Genomic DNA, 14,857 nt, shown 5'->3' on the forward strand with positions numbered 1-14,857 from the left:
GTGTAAAGAATTTAAGGTTACCAGTTGTTGTTGTTGAACTGCAATGATGGGTCTCTACAACAGCATTGCTCACAACAACCAAACTACACAACAAATACACTAAAGACTAAAAAATTCCTTCCTTTTTTACAAGATCGTAAACTGTCATTGAAAGTAAATAGTGTGGCTTTGATGTCCCCATCGGCACACGATAGATAAAACCAATAAAGACCGATGAGGTGTCCGGTAGTGGAGTTTTGCCTTTTCGTGCGGTAACAGAGTGTTTTCTTTCTTTCCCATGGTGTGTTTGTGTGAGAAGAAGTTTCAGGAAATCGAGGAGGCCCACCTGCGTCAGATGAAACAGCTGATCAAAGGTTACTCCCACTCAATAGAGGACACCCATGTTCAAGTGGGACAGGTACGTTACAGCCTACAGAGCACAGTGATTTAGAATCATCTGAATTCAGCCATTCTCCAAAGTCTTTAACCTCTACTGACTATATTGATCACCTACAATAGAAACGAGATGCATCATCCTGTTCATCTTCAAGTAACTCCTTTATCATGAACACTTATCACAAAAGGCTTTGCTAACAAAAAAAGTTACTTTCTCAGCGTCTGTATGGACATGCTTTTAAAATAACTTAATACTGTTTGTTCTTCTGCTCTGCTGCAGGTCCACGAGGAATTCAAGCAGAATGTGGAAAACATCGGCATCGACAACCTTATCCAGAAATTTGCAGAGCATAAAGGCACGGGCAAAGACCGGCCAGGTGCAGTGAGCTCACTGGGATTACAGTTTGGGTGGTTTCCATTTGGAGTGAAATAAAAGCATAAACACACTAAATGAGCAGCTTGCATAAAAATACGAACAGGAAAACACCCACACTCAAATAGTAGTGTGGAGGCGGAATAATTCATTGTGACGAAATAAAACCGTGAGTTAGTGATCTGACTTCCTCGCAGAGCCTCAGTGCATATGTTTGTTTGTCTTCATGTTTTTATTCTGATCACACTCTGTCATCTGCAGCTCTGGTTGGTTTTGAGGAGTACAGTACAGCGCCCGAAGGTGGGAAGAAGAGTCGCGCAAAAGCCTTCAGGATCCCCGGGCTTGGCAAGAGGGACAAGGAGCCAGACTCTACGTGAGTCATTGCACCAATACACGCCGGAACAAACAATATCACACACAGGGAGTAATCTACAGCAGTAATAATCAGCAGTGCTGAGATTGGGCCTCGAGAGAGATATCGCTTTTATGAAACAGTTGTTCAAGCGACAAATAGAAGTCTAAGGTAAAAAATCAACAGCAGATTTGAACTGCACCAAGTCGACTCATTCCGTACCTTCACTGTAAGGTGACTTTTACCCACTCTTGCTACTTTGATTCTTCCCCATGTTAACCAGAGCAACCACTTTGTTTTATTTACATTTGATTGTATGTTTCAAATTAAAAACGGGGGTCTGTTGTGTGATTCTGAGGGATCTAGTCCATTAAAGAAGACAAACTCTCGATGCTCTAATATTCATTAAGCAGTTTTCAGTATCGCTGGCTGAGATGGAGAGATACTCAGTGAAACGTCTGAATGCGTTTGTACTCTATATCAGCACTCCTCCTCTTGCCCAATCAAATGTCTCAATCAAAATCTCTGGATGCTACAGAATGAAAGTATTAAATTGTGTGTGTGTGTGTGTTTTTGTATTTGCAGAGACTCAGCTGTGACAGAAGCACTTGTAAGTATGAAGTACATTTCACTCCTAAATCCCTCCCCTGATTATCAGCCCTGTCAAAGATTCAGTTGTCGCTGCAGACATCTGTTGTCTCCAGCTCTTCCTCACAGAGTGAAAAGAGAAGAGTGGGTTTTGTACAGGATAGAAAGAGAGTCATGTGTTAATGTTCGTAGCGAGGTGAGCAGGAAATCATGAGAATGTTATTGACATGCTGCTGGTGTGGGATTTCCCAGGTTTATTGCGGTACTTCTTGAGTCGATGTTTTCTGATATGCTTTGGCAGGCAGAGGGGAAGTGTGTAACTCCTGTGTATAAGAAAGTGTGTGTGTGTGTGTGTGTGTGTGTGTGTGTGTGTGTGTTGTGTCCTGATAGCTATTTAACAGCCTGCTGTGTAAGAGGAAAGTAAACAGCAGATCACAGAGACACCGGTGCTGCTATTTTACACTTTGAAGGGCATTACGTTCTCAGATGCTGGTGATGTTTGCACAGGTCACTTTTCAGAGCACGTTGCGTAAGTGTTTACGTTCACTGACGCAGTCAATGCCCCTTCTACACTAGACATTGTAATGGTTATATTGTCAGCTGCTTCTTGATAAACAAGAGGTGTAAAATGACTTCTTAAACGTATAAATGGAACACTTTGAAAGGTGATAAAACCGTAAAGTTACAAGATGGTTTCACTGTGAGCAGAAAGTGAAGGTGAGTTGATCTGCAGAGTCAGTTTAAGGTTCTCTGTACTTTAATTAATACGAGCTGCCTCCTTCAGATTGTCACATTGTTACTGAAACCTTTTTATTCAGAATCTTGTAGCAGCCTTTAATGCACTTTTGTTAAATTTTTAAATGTTTTCTTGATTAGCAAAACACTTTCTCAATTTTATTTCCACTATTTTTTTAAAAAAAAGGACAAAATAAACAGGAAAACAGACTAACGTACAGACTAGTGTACACTACATACAGCGCCAACACATTCACTCATCCCTGTTTATTCCTCCAAGAGCCTGATTTTCACTTTTTTTTTAATTTAAAATTGAAATTGAAAAAAAAAACCTTGTCAAAATCAAATCTCTAAGCAAGAGTGACCTGGCCCTGTTAGAACCTGAAACCTTATAGAAGAAATATAGCAAAACCCAAAACGTGATAACTGCTTGATAATGTAACAAAATGCTGAGCCCAAAACCTTGTTATTCAATTATGGGGCAGGCCCGCCGTGCCATTATAAACACAGATCCAGAGTCACAGAGCAGAAAAGTCATCAGTCAAAGCCTCTTCAACCTGATGGATCGACCTCCAATTTAAAGCAATAATCCTCAAATAAGGAGGCAGGGAGTCAGGTTCTGAATCAAGCAAGACCAAAGCCAGTGACATATAGACAGTTAATAATAAAATAACACTGTGTGTCTCTGTGTGTGTTTAAAAACTGACATTATAGCCAGAAGTAAAAGGAAAAATAAGCTGAACATATTTAGAGTAATGCAAATGTACTCCTCATAAAGATCATTAAAATGAAAACATGGCCCCCTAACATACCAATCACACGTTTAAATACAGAAATAGATATGTCAGAGAAACAGTTGAGTATTAAAGATACTATCTAATAATAACAATAACAAAGGCAACAATAAATAATAACAATAACATTTGGATGATGTCATCACTCAACTCAACAGAGAACAGAGACATACCTTTAAATTGTAGACAAAAAGATGATGTTACAGGTTTCACATCTTAAAATGAAGCTGCCCCATCAATGACCTGATCGTATTGATTACTCTGTTATCGTCTGATCATGTCTTTATTCAGTCATTAGTCAAAGGGAAGATTCTGTCGTATGTTTTTTCTTTGTGATCTTTGAAGTAAACATTGTCACTTGCTGCAGTGACTCCCACGTCCTGTAGATCTGTTTACTGAAATCTGATCCTATCAGATACCGTGTGTGTGTGTGTGTGTGTGTGTGTGTGTGTGTGTGTGTGTGTGTGTGTGTGTGTGTGTGTGTGTGTGTGTGTGTGTGTGTGTGTGTGTGTGTGTGTGTGTGTGTGTGTGTGTGTGTGTGTGTGTGTGTGTGTGTGTGTGTGTGTGTGTGTGTGTGTGTGTGTGTGTGTGTGTGTGTGTGTGTGTGTGTGTACGCACTGAGTCTAAAAATAACTGCTTGGTAGGTCTGGCCGTCCTCACGTCCCTTTTTCGGTGGATCATGTGACTTCAGTAGCTGGCTTGATAAGAAGATGTAAACACACTTGTAGCTGTAGCAGACGGCTTTGTTTGTTTTGATGTTAATGTGATGTTTCATGTTCAACAGTTGTGTACACTGACTCACACTTACTACACTCGTCTGTATACACACTCACACAGCTCTGCGTGTCGGCTGCAGTCTGAGTTACACTCTATGACGAAGCACTTGTGTGTGTGTGTGAGATACGTGCCTGAAGTGCCATTTGTTGCAGCTGGTGTCTGACTCTATCTTTCTCTGTGTGTGTGTGTGTGTGTCTGTGTCTGTGTCTGTGTGTGTGTCTGTGTGTGTGTGTGTGTGTGTGTGTGTGTTCCCATTCATATAGAATTCACCCCTGGACGTGGACGATGAAGGATTTGTCATCCGAGCTGATAGTACTCAGAATGATATCCTTTTCCTACTTGGACATGTTCAGTCACAACACACCATAAATGGGGTTCTGGCTTCATAATGACATATTCAAATAAGTTTTAACCTTTCATTCTGTAATTCATTATTCTTTATAAAGTCTATGGCAAAATGAATTCCACACAAATTAGACCACACGAGTGTGCTGCATAGTCTCTTTAAAAGGTTCCTCATGGTGCTGAAGGGACTTTGAAATGAGATGTGATCAGAAGGTCGGAGGTGAGAGGGTGAAGATAACTCATTTATTTCACAAACTGCTTCATTCACGGCCTCATCAGCTGCTGAACCACAACGTTCTCGAGATCATTATCCTATTTATCTGTGCAAATAACTGACAACCTCTCCATCGTTTTATTAAGCCAAGATGTGTTCCTGCACTGACAGGAGATTGTAATAAATCGTGCTGCTAAGCTACAGTAACCCTCCACGCTGGGACTCTGTATCCCTGATCTATTTATCAGATGTAACCCACAGTCTTCACCGCTCTGGGATAACACTTCTTCACTTTGTCCCTCCTTCTGCTCGGAATATAATTTTTCATGCTCAGGACACTCAAACTGCATGTGTCCTTTCACAACTCAAGACCACACCCTGTGCGCATCTGAAACCAGAGAAATTGGAAGATGACTATCATTGAGGAAGATGCTGTGACAGGAAATGATAGTTTGGCAGCTCTGAAACTCTCACCTCCAGCTCTCTCTCCGGCCTCTCTCTCTCTCTTTTTTTTCTTTTTTTTTTTGCAATTTTCTGTGTTACATCGCAGTCAGCAATTCTCTTTTTCCCCTCATTTAAAACAGTCTTACATTGAATCAATCTTCCTTTCTTCAGTTTTAATTAGAGTCATCCTGTTTCTCAAAATAGAAACGTTAAACGGGGACAATCAGAGACACTTCATTGTAGTTTAGGCATTCAGCATTTTTTTCTCCATAATAGCTCAGTTATTTGTGAAGGAGATGAGTTTTCTCTTGTAAAACTTTAATTTTTGGCTCATCTTTTGAATAAAGTAACGCTCAGAGCGATGCTCTTTGCAACTCACAGAATGCACCGAATAAATCTCCCATATTCTTGCATTTTAAAATTAATAGTACAAAAAGGTGTTAAAAAGCATGCAATGAAATGTCTGCATGAGTCAACTTTTAGATGATGTCAAATAAAAAGACTATGAGAAGTTAAAACTAGAGAAGCTTTTATGTCTGTTAAATTCACATCATGGCTTTTCATTTGTTCAGACTCTTAGCTTTTTCTCCTTGACCGACTTCTTTCTGTGTACGCTGCTCTGAGGAGAAGGACAACAACTTTTACTCCAGTGACTCAGACTTTGATGATGAGGAACCAAAGAAGTTCCACATCCAGATCAGACCGGTCGCCAGCAGCAGTCGCAGCAACCCTGCTGCCACGGAGAAAGAGCTGAAAGCCACCATCGGGGCGCTCACCCTGCCTCCGAACAGAGCAGTTCGACAACAGGTTGCCTTTTTGTTTTCTGTCACATTCTCTTCTCATGATGACTCAAAAGGGACAAAAACCTTGAACTCCTCTCGGGACAGGTTGGAGAAGGAGTCTCAAAATTAGATCTGAACTTTTCCTGAATTTACAACTTTAACTACTTCTGATTAGAAATGAGCTCTCATCTCTTGTTGCATGTTGTCTCAACACTTTCAAGAATCAAATAAAGACCAAAGACCAGTGTGTTTTCTGTGAAGAGGAGCCTGAATGATTATTCTTAGTCAATTCTTAAAAAGTCAAACATGCTGATTGAATATTGTTAAGGGCTCCCAATGTTTGTTAACTGTAGCTGAAGAATCCCAAACTAGCACTTTTCACTTCACTCTGACCAATGAAACTGAGACAGAAAAGAAAAATACTGAATGCCGTCACCCTTTACACATTTTTCTGGACTTGGTTGAAGTTACTGAAGACTTTTGGCTCCTCATCCCTCAGAGTTAAAGAATCATCATGTTTTACCTTGACATAAATTTACTCTATTGATCAAATCTTTTCTTCCTCTTTTGACTCTCAGGTCAAACAGGTGAAACGGCATCTCTCCCGTAAGTTCACACATATGGGTCTGAATGTTTTGGGCCAGTTTTTTTTTGTGTGCTTGTTTATTTGCTGAAAATCCAGTCAAAAGAAACTGACAGCATTTTGAAAGCTGTGTGTTGAAGTGCAGGCGCCTGAAGCTGTTTTCGTGTCTGCAGGAACCTCGAGTACAGCCGGAGGTCGCTCAGAAGAGGGTGAGGGAGCCTCCCACAGGGGTGAGTCAGACTACAGTCGTCTTCTTTCAGCTGGTCTGTCTGTGGGTTTGTTTGTTTAAAGATAATCTTTTATCATTTGGTGTTGACTTTACTTTAACCTGCATTCTTTATAATGGCCAGCAGGGGGTGACGACTGTTTGCAAAAGAAGTTCAGTTCTACGCAGTAAGATAAAAAACAAAGAGCCTGAAATCATTTTTGTAATAGTTTAAGACAATCAATATGTGTAGTTCTTCTTCAATACAGCATGATTTAAACTTTGTAAAAAAGCACAACTCATCAACCAGGATAAAGATGCAGAAATAGATTTCTACCTTTTCATCCAACCATTGGTCACTTCTGGCTCTAAAAAAAATCAAACTGGCAACCGATAAGTCCCGAATGCAAGGCTTCAAAACCTGAGTCTGCAAACTGCTAAGTGATGTTACAGTGGCTACTTTTAGACAGTTTGTGATTCATACCTTTTAAAAGGGTTTTAGATGACTGTTTTGTCAGTATGAAAAAGGATCAAAACTTTTTCTCCAACAAGCTCCTTTCAGGATTGAAATGATGATTCAGGTGAAGAGCATGTCTCCCTCCAGCCTGTTTATCTCCTTTGTTACTCTGGACAGCAAATCTCAATCTTGGCTAAATTGGTCTTAGCCATTACTCACAGCCACGACCTCTGCTCATGCTCCACTGTAGGTTGTATAGTAATATAGTGTGTTAGCTGCCTGTGGGTCAGGCACGAGTGGGAGGCTACAACCTGCTGCTACACAGCAGTGCGGAGTCTTTCTCTTAAATCCAGAGGTGGACAGATTAACAATTAGCGTCTGATTAAAGCAGTTCCTCTACAGCGACAGCAGCAGCGACTGGAGCTGAGTGAACCAGGCTAATTGCTGGTTTTTATCACAGAGAAGTTAATGGCTGATGGGTTCTCCCTCATGCTGGTCTCTCTCGCTCAATCTCAGCCTCCTGTCAGCACTCTGACAAAGAACAGCGTGCTGCTGATTAGCTCTGATTAGGGAGCATCCACGGCAGTGACTCACTGTCTCTCATTGTGTGTGTGTGTGTGCGCGCGTGTGCGTCTTCTTCACAGATGGAGATCAGGAGGGCCTACGCAGGTCCTCCTCCAGTCCTGATCACAGCAGGTGAGATGGCTCAGTCCTTTTTTCTCTTAAGTCTTTCTCTGAGTGATGCAGAAAGAGACATTTTTGGAAGCATAACTGCGTCATCAGTGGCCTGCTCAGAAATATGAAGCTCTTCAAGTTTCCTCCTCACAGACTTCATGCTGTCAATACTCCAATATCTCTATCTCTATATACTCTACCCTGTTGCTCATCCTTTACTTTTCATGTATTTGAATCTTCTTTCCTTTTTCTTCATTTCAATTAAAGTTAAACAAATTCACAGAGCGTTTGTCTTATTTGTAAAAGAAATAAATAATCAGATCACCCCTGCAATAGCCATATTAGACGTTAATAGATGTAATAATTTACATATGAATGGCATAAGAGAGGATTGATAGATAGATAGATAGATAGATAGATAGATAGATAGATAGATAGATAGATAGATAGATAGATACTATATATATATATATTTTTTTTTTAATTTATGGATCAAATGTTTAAAATACTTGAGGAGAAATGTCTACCCATAAAATGTTAGCTTTTCCGAAAGTCAGAAGAACTAGAAATAAAAACTGTCAGGGTTCGTGGTTTGATGGTTTTATCTCCATTCTGCCCCAACAAACCTGTAATTCCCTTCTGTCTCACTTCCTCCCACTCTGTGCCCATACTTATTTCCTCTCCTCCTCTTCATCATCATCATCATCATTCTGTGCTCCCTGATTGTCTGTCTCGTCTGCTTGCGCTCCACCAGGCTGAGTTCGACTGTGTCGGGTTCAGACAGTCTGTTCGGTCCTCCGCTTGAATCGGCGTTCAAGTCCAAGAGCTTTGATGGTCGTGAACAGCTCAGAGAGCAGAGCGCGTTTGGAGCCTCTGAATGTAAGAACTGTTGTTTCGTTTAAATATGTTCTTTGACTTATGTTTACAACCAAATATGAGACAGTGTTCCCTCCTTTAACAAATGTCAGACTAGTCCAGATTTAATTAAACTATCCTTTCAGCCCCCCCCCCCCCCCCCCCCCAAAAACTTTTAATTAAATCAGGTTTGTTTTCTGGTCACTCACAAGAGTGTTGTGGTGTTCTTATGTGACATTTTCTCTTCATGTACATTGATATGTGGATTCTATGGTTTTTATGTCCTGATGGTACTGAATGTTTGCAACACTTTGAGTTTAAGACAAATTTCCTCAAGTGGACAATAAAGTCTGTCGTATCATAAAGACGTCAGGAATGAAATCAAGGTTGGCACAGTGGTGTATTTTAACTGGTACCCTGTTCTGTTTGTCCTTGATGTCAGATGCTGCCTTCTCGTCAGACTCGTCCTCTCCAGAGAATGTTGAGGACTCTGGCCTGGACTCACCTTCCCATCAAACCCTGGGGCCATCTCCTGAGCCGGTGGGTTGGGCCGCTTGGCCTCCCGTGACACAGAGTAAAGAACAGACTCAGACGCTGGGACGTCCTGCCGATCCTTTCCTCTCTGCTTTGCGGGACCCCTCCCCTGGTTGGAGTCCTCACGCACAGGAAGACCCTGTTAGCGTCTGGTCCGTCGCCCCTTCCCGTCCCTCTCGTTTCCCCCAAGACATGGACCCCTCATCCAGCCGGTTCCCTGCTTTCTCCCAGTCCCTCCCGCCACCTGAGATGGAGTCATCGGTGTGGAACTGTAAACACATCCCGCCCGAGGACCCCTTCCTTGCTGCATTTGACAGAACTGTCACCCAAGAGACCATAAATCTCTCTGACGCTTGGTCCCGCCCACCACCTCGTCAAACACAGGAAGGGAGGGGAATAGAGGTGCGAGGGGATCCGTTCTCCATGACTCTCCCAGACGCCAAGAAATTCCCAACCTCCTCTTCATCCTCCTCTTCATCCTCCTCTCACCGTAAAGACAGAGACAGGAAGCGCGACCGCAGCCTCCCGCCTCCTGTTACATCTGATGACCCGTTTGCGATCACAATGATTGGCAGCCCGACACACCAGTCGTCAGTGGCTGCAGCAGCTGGTTTGATCCTTCCACCCAGCAGCGGCAGCAGCATTGTTGGCGTCAACAACAACAGCAACAGACTCGGACTCGAAGCTAACTCGAGCTCTTTGCCTACAACTCAGCCCAAGAAGGAGCTGATGCACTGGAACTCAGTCCACAACCCGTTCAGCGAAGGAGTCTCCAAAACCCAGGAGGGAGGAGGAAAAGTAGACGGAGGAGAGAGGAGGAAACATAGATCATCAGAAAGTGAGCCACGGCGGAATGCCCCTCCTCTCACGAGGCATTCAGGGCCGCAGGAGGATCTGTGCTTCTCCACAGACAAAGATCAAGACTGCCTGGATCTGAACTCTCAGATCCCGTGCAGTGTTAGCTCCCACAAAGGTAATGGTTTATTCCTATTAAAGTGTAACTCATGTTTTTAACAGAGGTTGGCACATGGCTATAGAAACCCTGAGCAGACAAATCAAAAGGTCTTATTAATAAATCCATCAGAGGAAACAGATAAACCTTATTCCTTTTTCTGACTTAATAATTCATGTTGGATTTTGTTTTCAGACAGTAATACAAATGAATAACGCTTGAAATCAGTGCATGAATACTTCTCTAAAGAGGACCTTCTCTCTGATGTTTACTGTGATACCCTAACCCTTACCCTAACCCTAACATGAAGCAAAATTCACAAACTAGTACAAATAAAATATGAGTTGAGTTTTCTTCCAGCTGGTTTTGTGTGTTGCGTCTTGTCTTAGTTTGTGTCTGGTTGTCTTTGATACATTTCAGAATGTGTTTGTCTCTCTTTAACTTTGTGATTCAAATCAGCTGTGAGTCACTTTGTGTTTTCTCGTATTTAAAGGGTCCAAGCACAACTTCCGACAGGACACGACTGAAGTGGTGTCAGCTGCTCCTCAGAGAGCGACTCGAGCCAAAAGGGCCTCGAGCCGACTGAGCGGCTGTGAGAGAGTGAGTATTGATCACATGTTAACAGCTCAGCTAATCAAATTCATTCTTTGTATTGCAGCACATTTTGTCTGAAGAGCCCCTGAAGCCATATGAACATGTTTTGAATCGGATGAAAAAATGGAAACTGTGACAAGCTTGCTTCTTAGCATATCGCTCTTTTGAATGGGGAAGTGTCAGATGAGAGCATTTACAGCACGCTGAGTGAGTGATACAAGTACAAGCAAACAGGATGAGAACAACTCTTACACTGTACAAAATCTAGGCAACAGATAAGACGTCCCACTTTGTTCACCGGGGGGGGGGACTCGTAACCCACAACTTTATTTATTATAAGTCCCACTTTATCCCCTAAGAGTAGTCCTAATAGACCAATAATTGTCTTATTTTGATATGAAGGACATCAGGAGTAGAAGGAAAACCTGCCACAGGGATGCTGATCACATTTTTCTGCAGGCAAAAAGTTTTCGGTGAAGAGCAACTGTGTGCAAAGTAAAAAGGCTTTGTTGTTTCAATCACTTTGAAGTGAGAGGAATGTTGAGAAGAACATTGTCATAAAGTTGATTCTGTATTTCTACTGATATTTGTCGTTTGAATTGAAATGTGAACTCAAAGTACGGCGAACTGAACAAGTGGTACCAGTCGTATCTGAATGGAGATCTTCAGCTGATAAATACTGACACTTTTTGTCCCTGCCTCAGTCCCGGTCTCTATGCTCCTCCCCACTGCCGGAGCCCAGCCCCTCCCTCACCTCCTCCTCCTCCTCCAGCCCCAGTGAGTGGGGGCCTCAGGCCAGGGACCCTGACTGGGGGGGTCCGAACCGAGCTCCAAGTCCTGCCAGACCAGGACAAGTCTCACCGCTGCCCTTCCAGCCCCAGGACCATCAACAAAGGCCGTGTAAGCCTCAGCACAGTTTGATGAAAGGATTGATCCCCGCGTCACGTCTGCATGGCTCATATAAAGCTTCAGCATGAATTTGATTGGCTCAGTGCGTAGAACTCCCTGGCTAATTTCAATTTGTTGTTTGGTCTCTTGAATATTATTAGAACATTTTAAAGGTGCAGACAGGTGTGACCTTCAGACAGAACCTGCTCAGCTGTCTCTGATACCTGAACTGGGCAAATTATACACTGCTGGCGTTTTCCCCTTTTCATTAAGAAGTACTACGAGTTTAGTCATTATATTTACGTTATTCTTAGCAAAAAGAAAGCAAACATATTTCCACATGACTCAGACCATCAACAGGCAGCTCTTTCTCTCTCGTTGTCTGCAGTGCACCTCTCCCGAGGTCCCAGTCCCATCTCTCTCAGCACACAGGAGGCGTGGCCTGTAGCAGCAGCCATAACGGAGTATATTAACGCCTACTTCAAAGGTGGACAACACAACCGGTGAGAAGGAGGAAACGTTGTCTTTAGACATGGCATCATACTCTGCTGTGATGGGAAGCTGCACCGCGCTGGTTTATTGTTTAGTTTTGTTCTCTGTTTGTCAAACCTCATGTCCACTTTAAAGATAGGGAGAGAGGTAAATGACATAGTCACAATAAAAACACATTTACACAAAGGTTGAACGTTTCATTTACAAATTGCATGATTACAATTTGAAGGTCTTGAAATGAACTCTGTGCAGTCATGTAGAGTATTTGTAAACAGTCTGCATTAAATGAGCAGCTAAGAGTTAGAGTTTAAACTCTTTTTGAATGTCAGCTTACATTTTGAACAGAATCAGAGTTACCAGGATTCATCTGAACTTGTGTCTTTTCTTCTTTCTCCAGCTGTCTTGTGAAGATCACAGGCGACCTGACTATGTCCTTCCCTGCAGGCATCACTCGCATTTTCACAGCAAACCCCAATGTTCCCGTGCTCAGCTTCAGACTGGTCAACATCTCAAAGATCGATCACTTCCTGCCCAATCAGAAGCTGCTCTACAGGTCAGCAGCCCTCCGTGTTCTGTGCTCTCATTCTTTTCTTTTTTTTTTTTTTAAGACTGAACACATCATTCCCATCCCGTCTCTGTGTCTCTACAGCGACCCGTCTCAGAGTGATCCAGACACCAGAGACTTCTGGTTCAACATGCAGGCCCTGCAGCTCTTCCTGCAGAGGGAGGCTGAACTTAACCCTCAGGCCTCGTACTACAACGTCGGCCTTCTTAAATATCAGGTCAGGTTCTTCAGGACTGTTATGGACCGATATTAATTCAAATTTTGATCATCCTTGTAAAATGTATAATGCTTATAATATGTTTAATACAATTCAGGACGAAGATCATTAAATGTTGCTTTTGTTAATACATTTATAAGACTGCTGATTTATTTTAATGGTCTAAGAGATGAACTGGTGATTTGACAGAATCAATATTTTTACCCAAGTTCTTCTTCATCCCTTTTTATTTATTATTGGAAAGCGTATTCTTCATAGGTTTCTTGAAGCTTGTTTTTTATTTTTTATTTTGGAAAATCTTGTTTTAATTTTCTGAAAGTCTCTTCATATGTTTTCATTTAGATAAAATAGTCTGTTTCCATTCTCGCTGTGCTGAACACTGAAACGACAAAGTATATCTGTGGGAGGAAAAAATGGGCAGATAACTGAAAATATTTAGAAGTTGGGATCCATATAGTCTCATTTATCAGCTTTAACTAGTTGATTTAGTTTTACATGACCCAACGATGACACCGTTTCTGCCGTGGACTCCTCAGGTGTCGTCTCAGGACCCGGGTCGGGCTCCCCTCCTGCTGTCTGCAGAGTGTCAGCGCAGCGGCACAGTGACCCGGGTGTCCCTGGATTACCACTGCTGCCCCGCCACTGCGCCCTCCACCCAGCTCACCGCAGTCCAGGTGCTGCTACCGCTAGACCACACGGCCACCGACCTGCAGTGTCAGCCTCCTGCGTCCTGGTGAGACACGACCGCACGATGATTTATGAAGGGAGACTGAGCAGTGTCTGTTCACTACCTTAGCCTGATTAAGTTCTTTTATCTCACCACATTAGTAATCGTGCAGCTTTCGATTCACTTTATCTTTATGTGTATGGATGTAATTGTGTATATATGTTTGTGTGTGTATATATTTATGTATATGTGTGTGTGTATATATATATATGTATGTATGTATGTATGTATGTATGTATGTGTGCGTGTATTCAGTGCTTATTTAATGATCATGTCCTCTAAGAAGTTGATGTGATGGTCAAACTGTGGGCACTGAGGCACTGTGGGTTGGACTTTGTATTTGTAGGAACGCTGAAGAAAGACGGCTCCTGTGGAAACTCTCGAACCTCTCCCCGACCAATCACAGCAAAGGTCAGAACTCTCCTCTGCTCACCTTTTTATCTCTTTTTACCTGAGCGGTGACGGCTTGTTTGATGGATGACAGGTCAGATGATCGTCTGAGTTCAGGGTTATCTGAACTGTTATAATATGAGATGAGATAATATGAATGTGTTGTTTGAAATATATTTAAACCAACGTGTTTATTTCAGTGTACAAAAGTGTCGAACTAATATCGATCTATAATTAACAAGTAACTAATGCTGTTCATACGTCAAGTGTAACCTTGACGTCTAACAGTGTATCACTGGTTTTACATTCATATCATTAAACAAAAATAATACATATCAAACATTTTTTAGTTGAAGATAGAAAAGACATTTATAAATAAAAGCCTGTTTCAGTTTCCTATCCTCCACATTGTTCTAGGATTTAATATAAAAATATTTCCAAACTACATTAATGAGAAGAAAGAAAGTCGAGAGGTTGGCTGAGTTGTGAAGCTTGAAGAGAGATCAGTTCTGTTCCTGATGATTGTTAGTTTTGATCTCTCTCGTTGTTTTGTTTTGTCAAATTTATATTCTCAGAGAAACAGAGGCTCTGTCGACTGTTAATAACTCGTTATTATCACTCTTCTCTCATCACCTTGAAACATTAAAGCTTTATTAATGTGTGTGTATGTGTGTGTGTGTGTGTGTCACAGGCTCAGGGACTCTGTGTGCCAGCTGGCAGTGCCTGGAGGTTCCCCGCGGCCCTCCACCCAGCCTGGCTGTTCAGTTTGTTGGCTCGGGGGCGTCTCTGTCAGGCATGGATGTGGAGCTGGTGGGCAGCCGCTACCGCATGTCACTGGTTAAGAAGAGATTTGCCACAGGTGCCACTTTCTCTTCTTACACCGACTCCTCATGTTCTCTGACAGGGATTCACTCAAGTCTTACAAAGCGTGTGTACTAATGAGT

The 14,857-nt window shown here is 42.3% G+C and overlaps 1 protein-coding gene across 1 annotated transcript in view; it reads left to right on the forward strand.

Annotated features, from left to right (window-relative positions):
- fcho1 (FCH and mu domain containing endocytic adaptor 1) overlaps positions 1 to 14,857 on the forward strand; it is a 47,314-nt gene that overhangs the window by 30,227 nt on the left and 2,230 nt on the right. Inside the window, exons 8-26 of the mRNA XM_079349780.1 lie at positions 299 to 397; positions 656 to 752; positions 1,010 to 1,121; positions 1,686 to 1,710; positions 4,258 to 4,318; positions 5,611 to 5,804; positions 6,358 to 6,385; positions 6,536 to 6,592; positions 7,669 to 7,720; positions 8,454 to 8,578; positions 8,997 to 10,061; positions 10,534 to 10,640; positions 11,339 to 11,534; positions 11,911 to 12,025; positions 12,412 to 12,567; positions 12,664 to 12,796; positions 13,333 to 13,529; positions 13,870 to 13,934; positions 14,605 to 14,772. Of these exons, the coding sequence (XP_079205906.1) occupies positions 299 to 397; positions 656 to 752; positions 1,010 to 1,121; positions 1,686 to 1,710; positions 4,258 to 4,318; positions 5,611 to 5,804; positions 6,358 to 6,385; positions 6,536 to 6,592; positions 7,669 to 7,720; positions 8,454 to 8,578; positions 8,997 to 10,061; positions 10,534 to 10,640; positions 11,339 to 11,534; positions 11,911 to 12,025; positions 12,412 to 12,567; positions 12,664 to 12,796; positions 13,333 to 13,529; positions 13,870 to 13,934; positions 14,605 to 14,772 (3,052 nt within the window). The remainder of the gene's footprint in view (positions 1 to 298; positions 398 to 655; positions 753 to 1,009; positions 1,122 to 1,685; positions 1,711 to 4,257; positions 4,319 to 5,610; positions 5,805 to 6,357; positions 6,386 to 6,535; positions 6,593 to 7,668; positions 7,721 to 8,453; positions 8,579 to 8,996; positions 10,062 to 10,533; positions 10,641 to 11,338; positions 11,535 to 11,910; positions 12,026 to 12,411; positions 12,568 to 12,663; positions 12,797 to 13,332; positions 13,530 to 13,869; positions 13,935 to 14,604; positions 14,773 to 14,857) is intronic.

This window comes from Symphodus melops, assembly GCF_947650265.1.
Source record: "Symphodus melops genome assembly, chromosome: 8".
Lineage (NCBI taxonomy): Eukaryota > Metazoa > Chordata > Actinopteri > Labriformes > Labridae > Symphodus > Symphodus melops.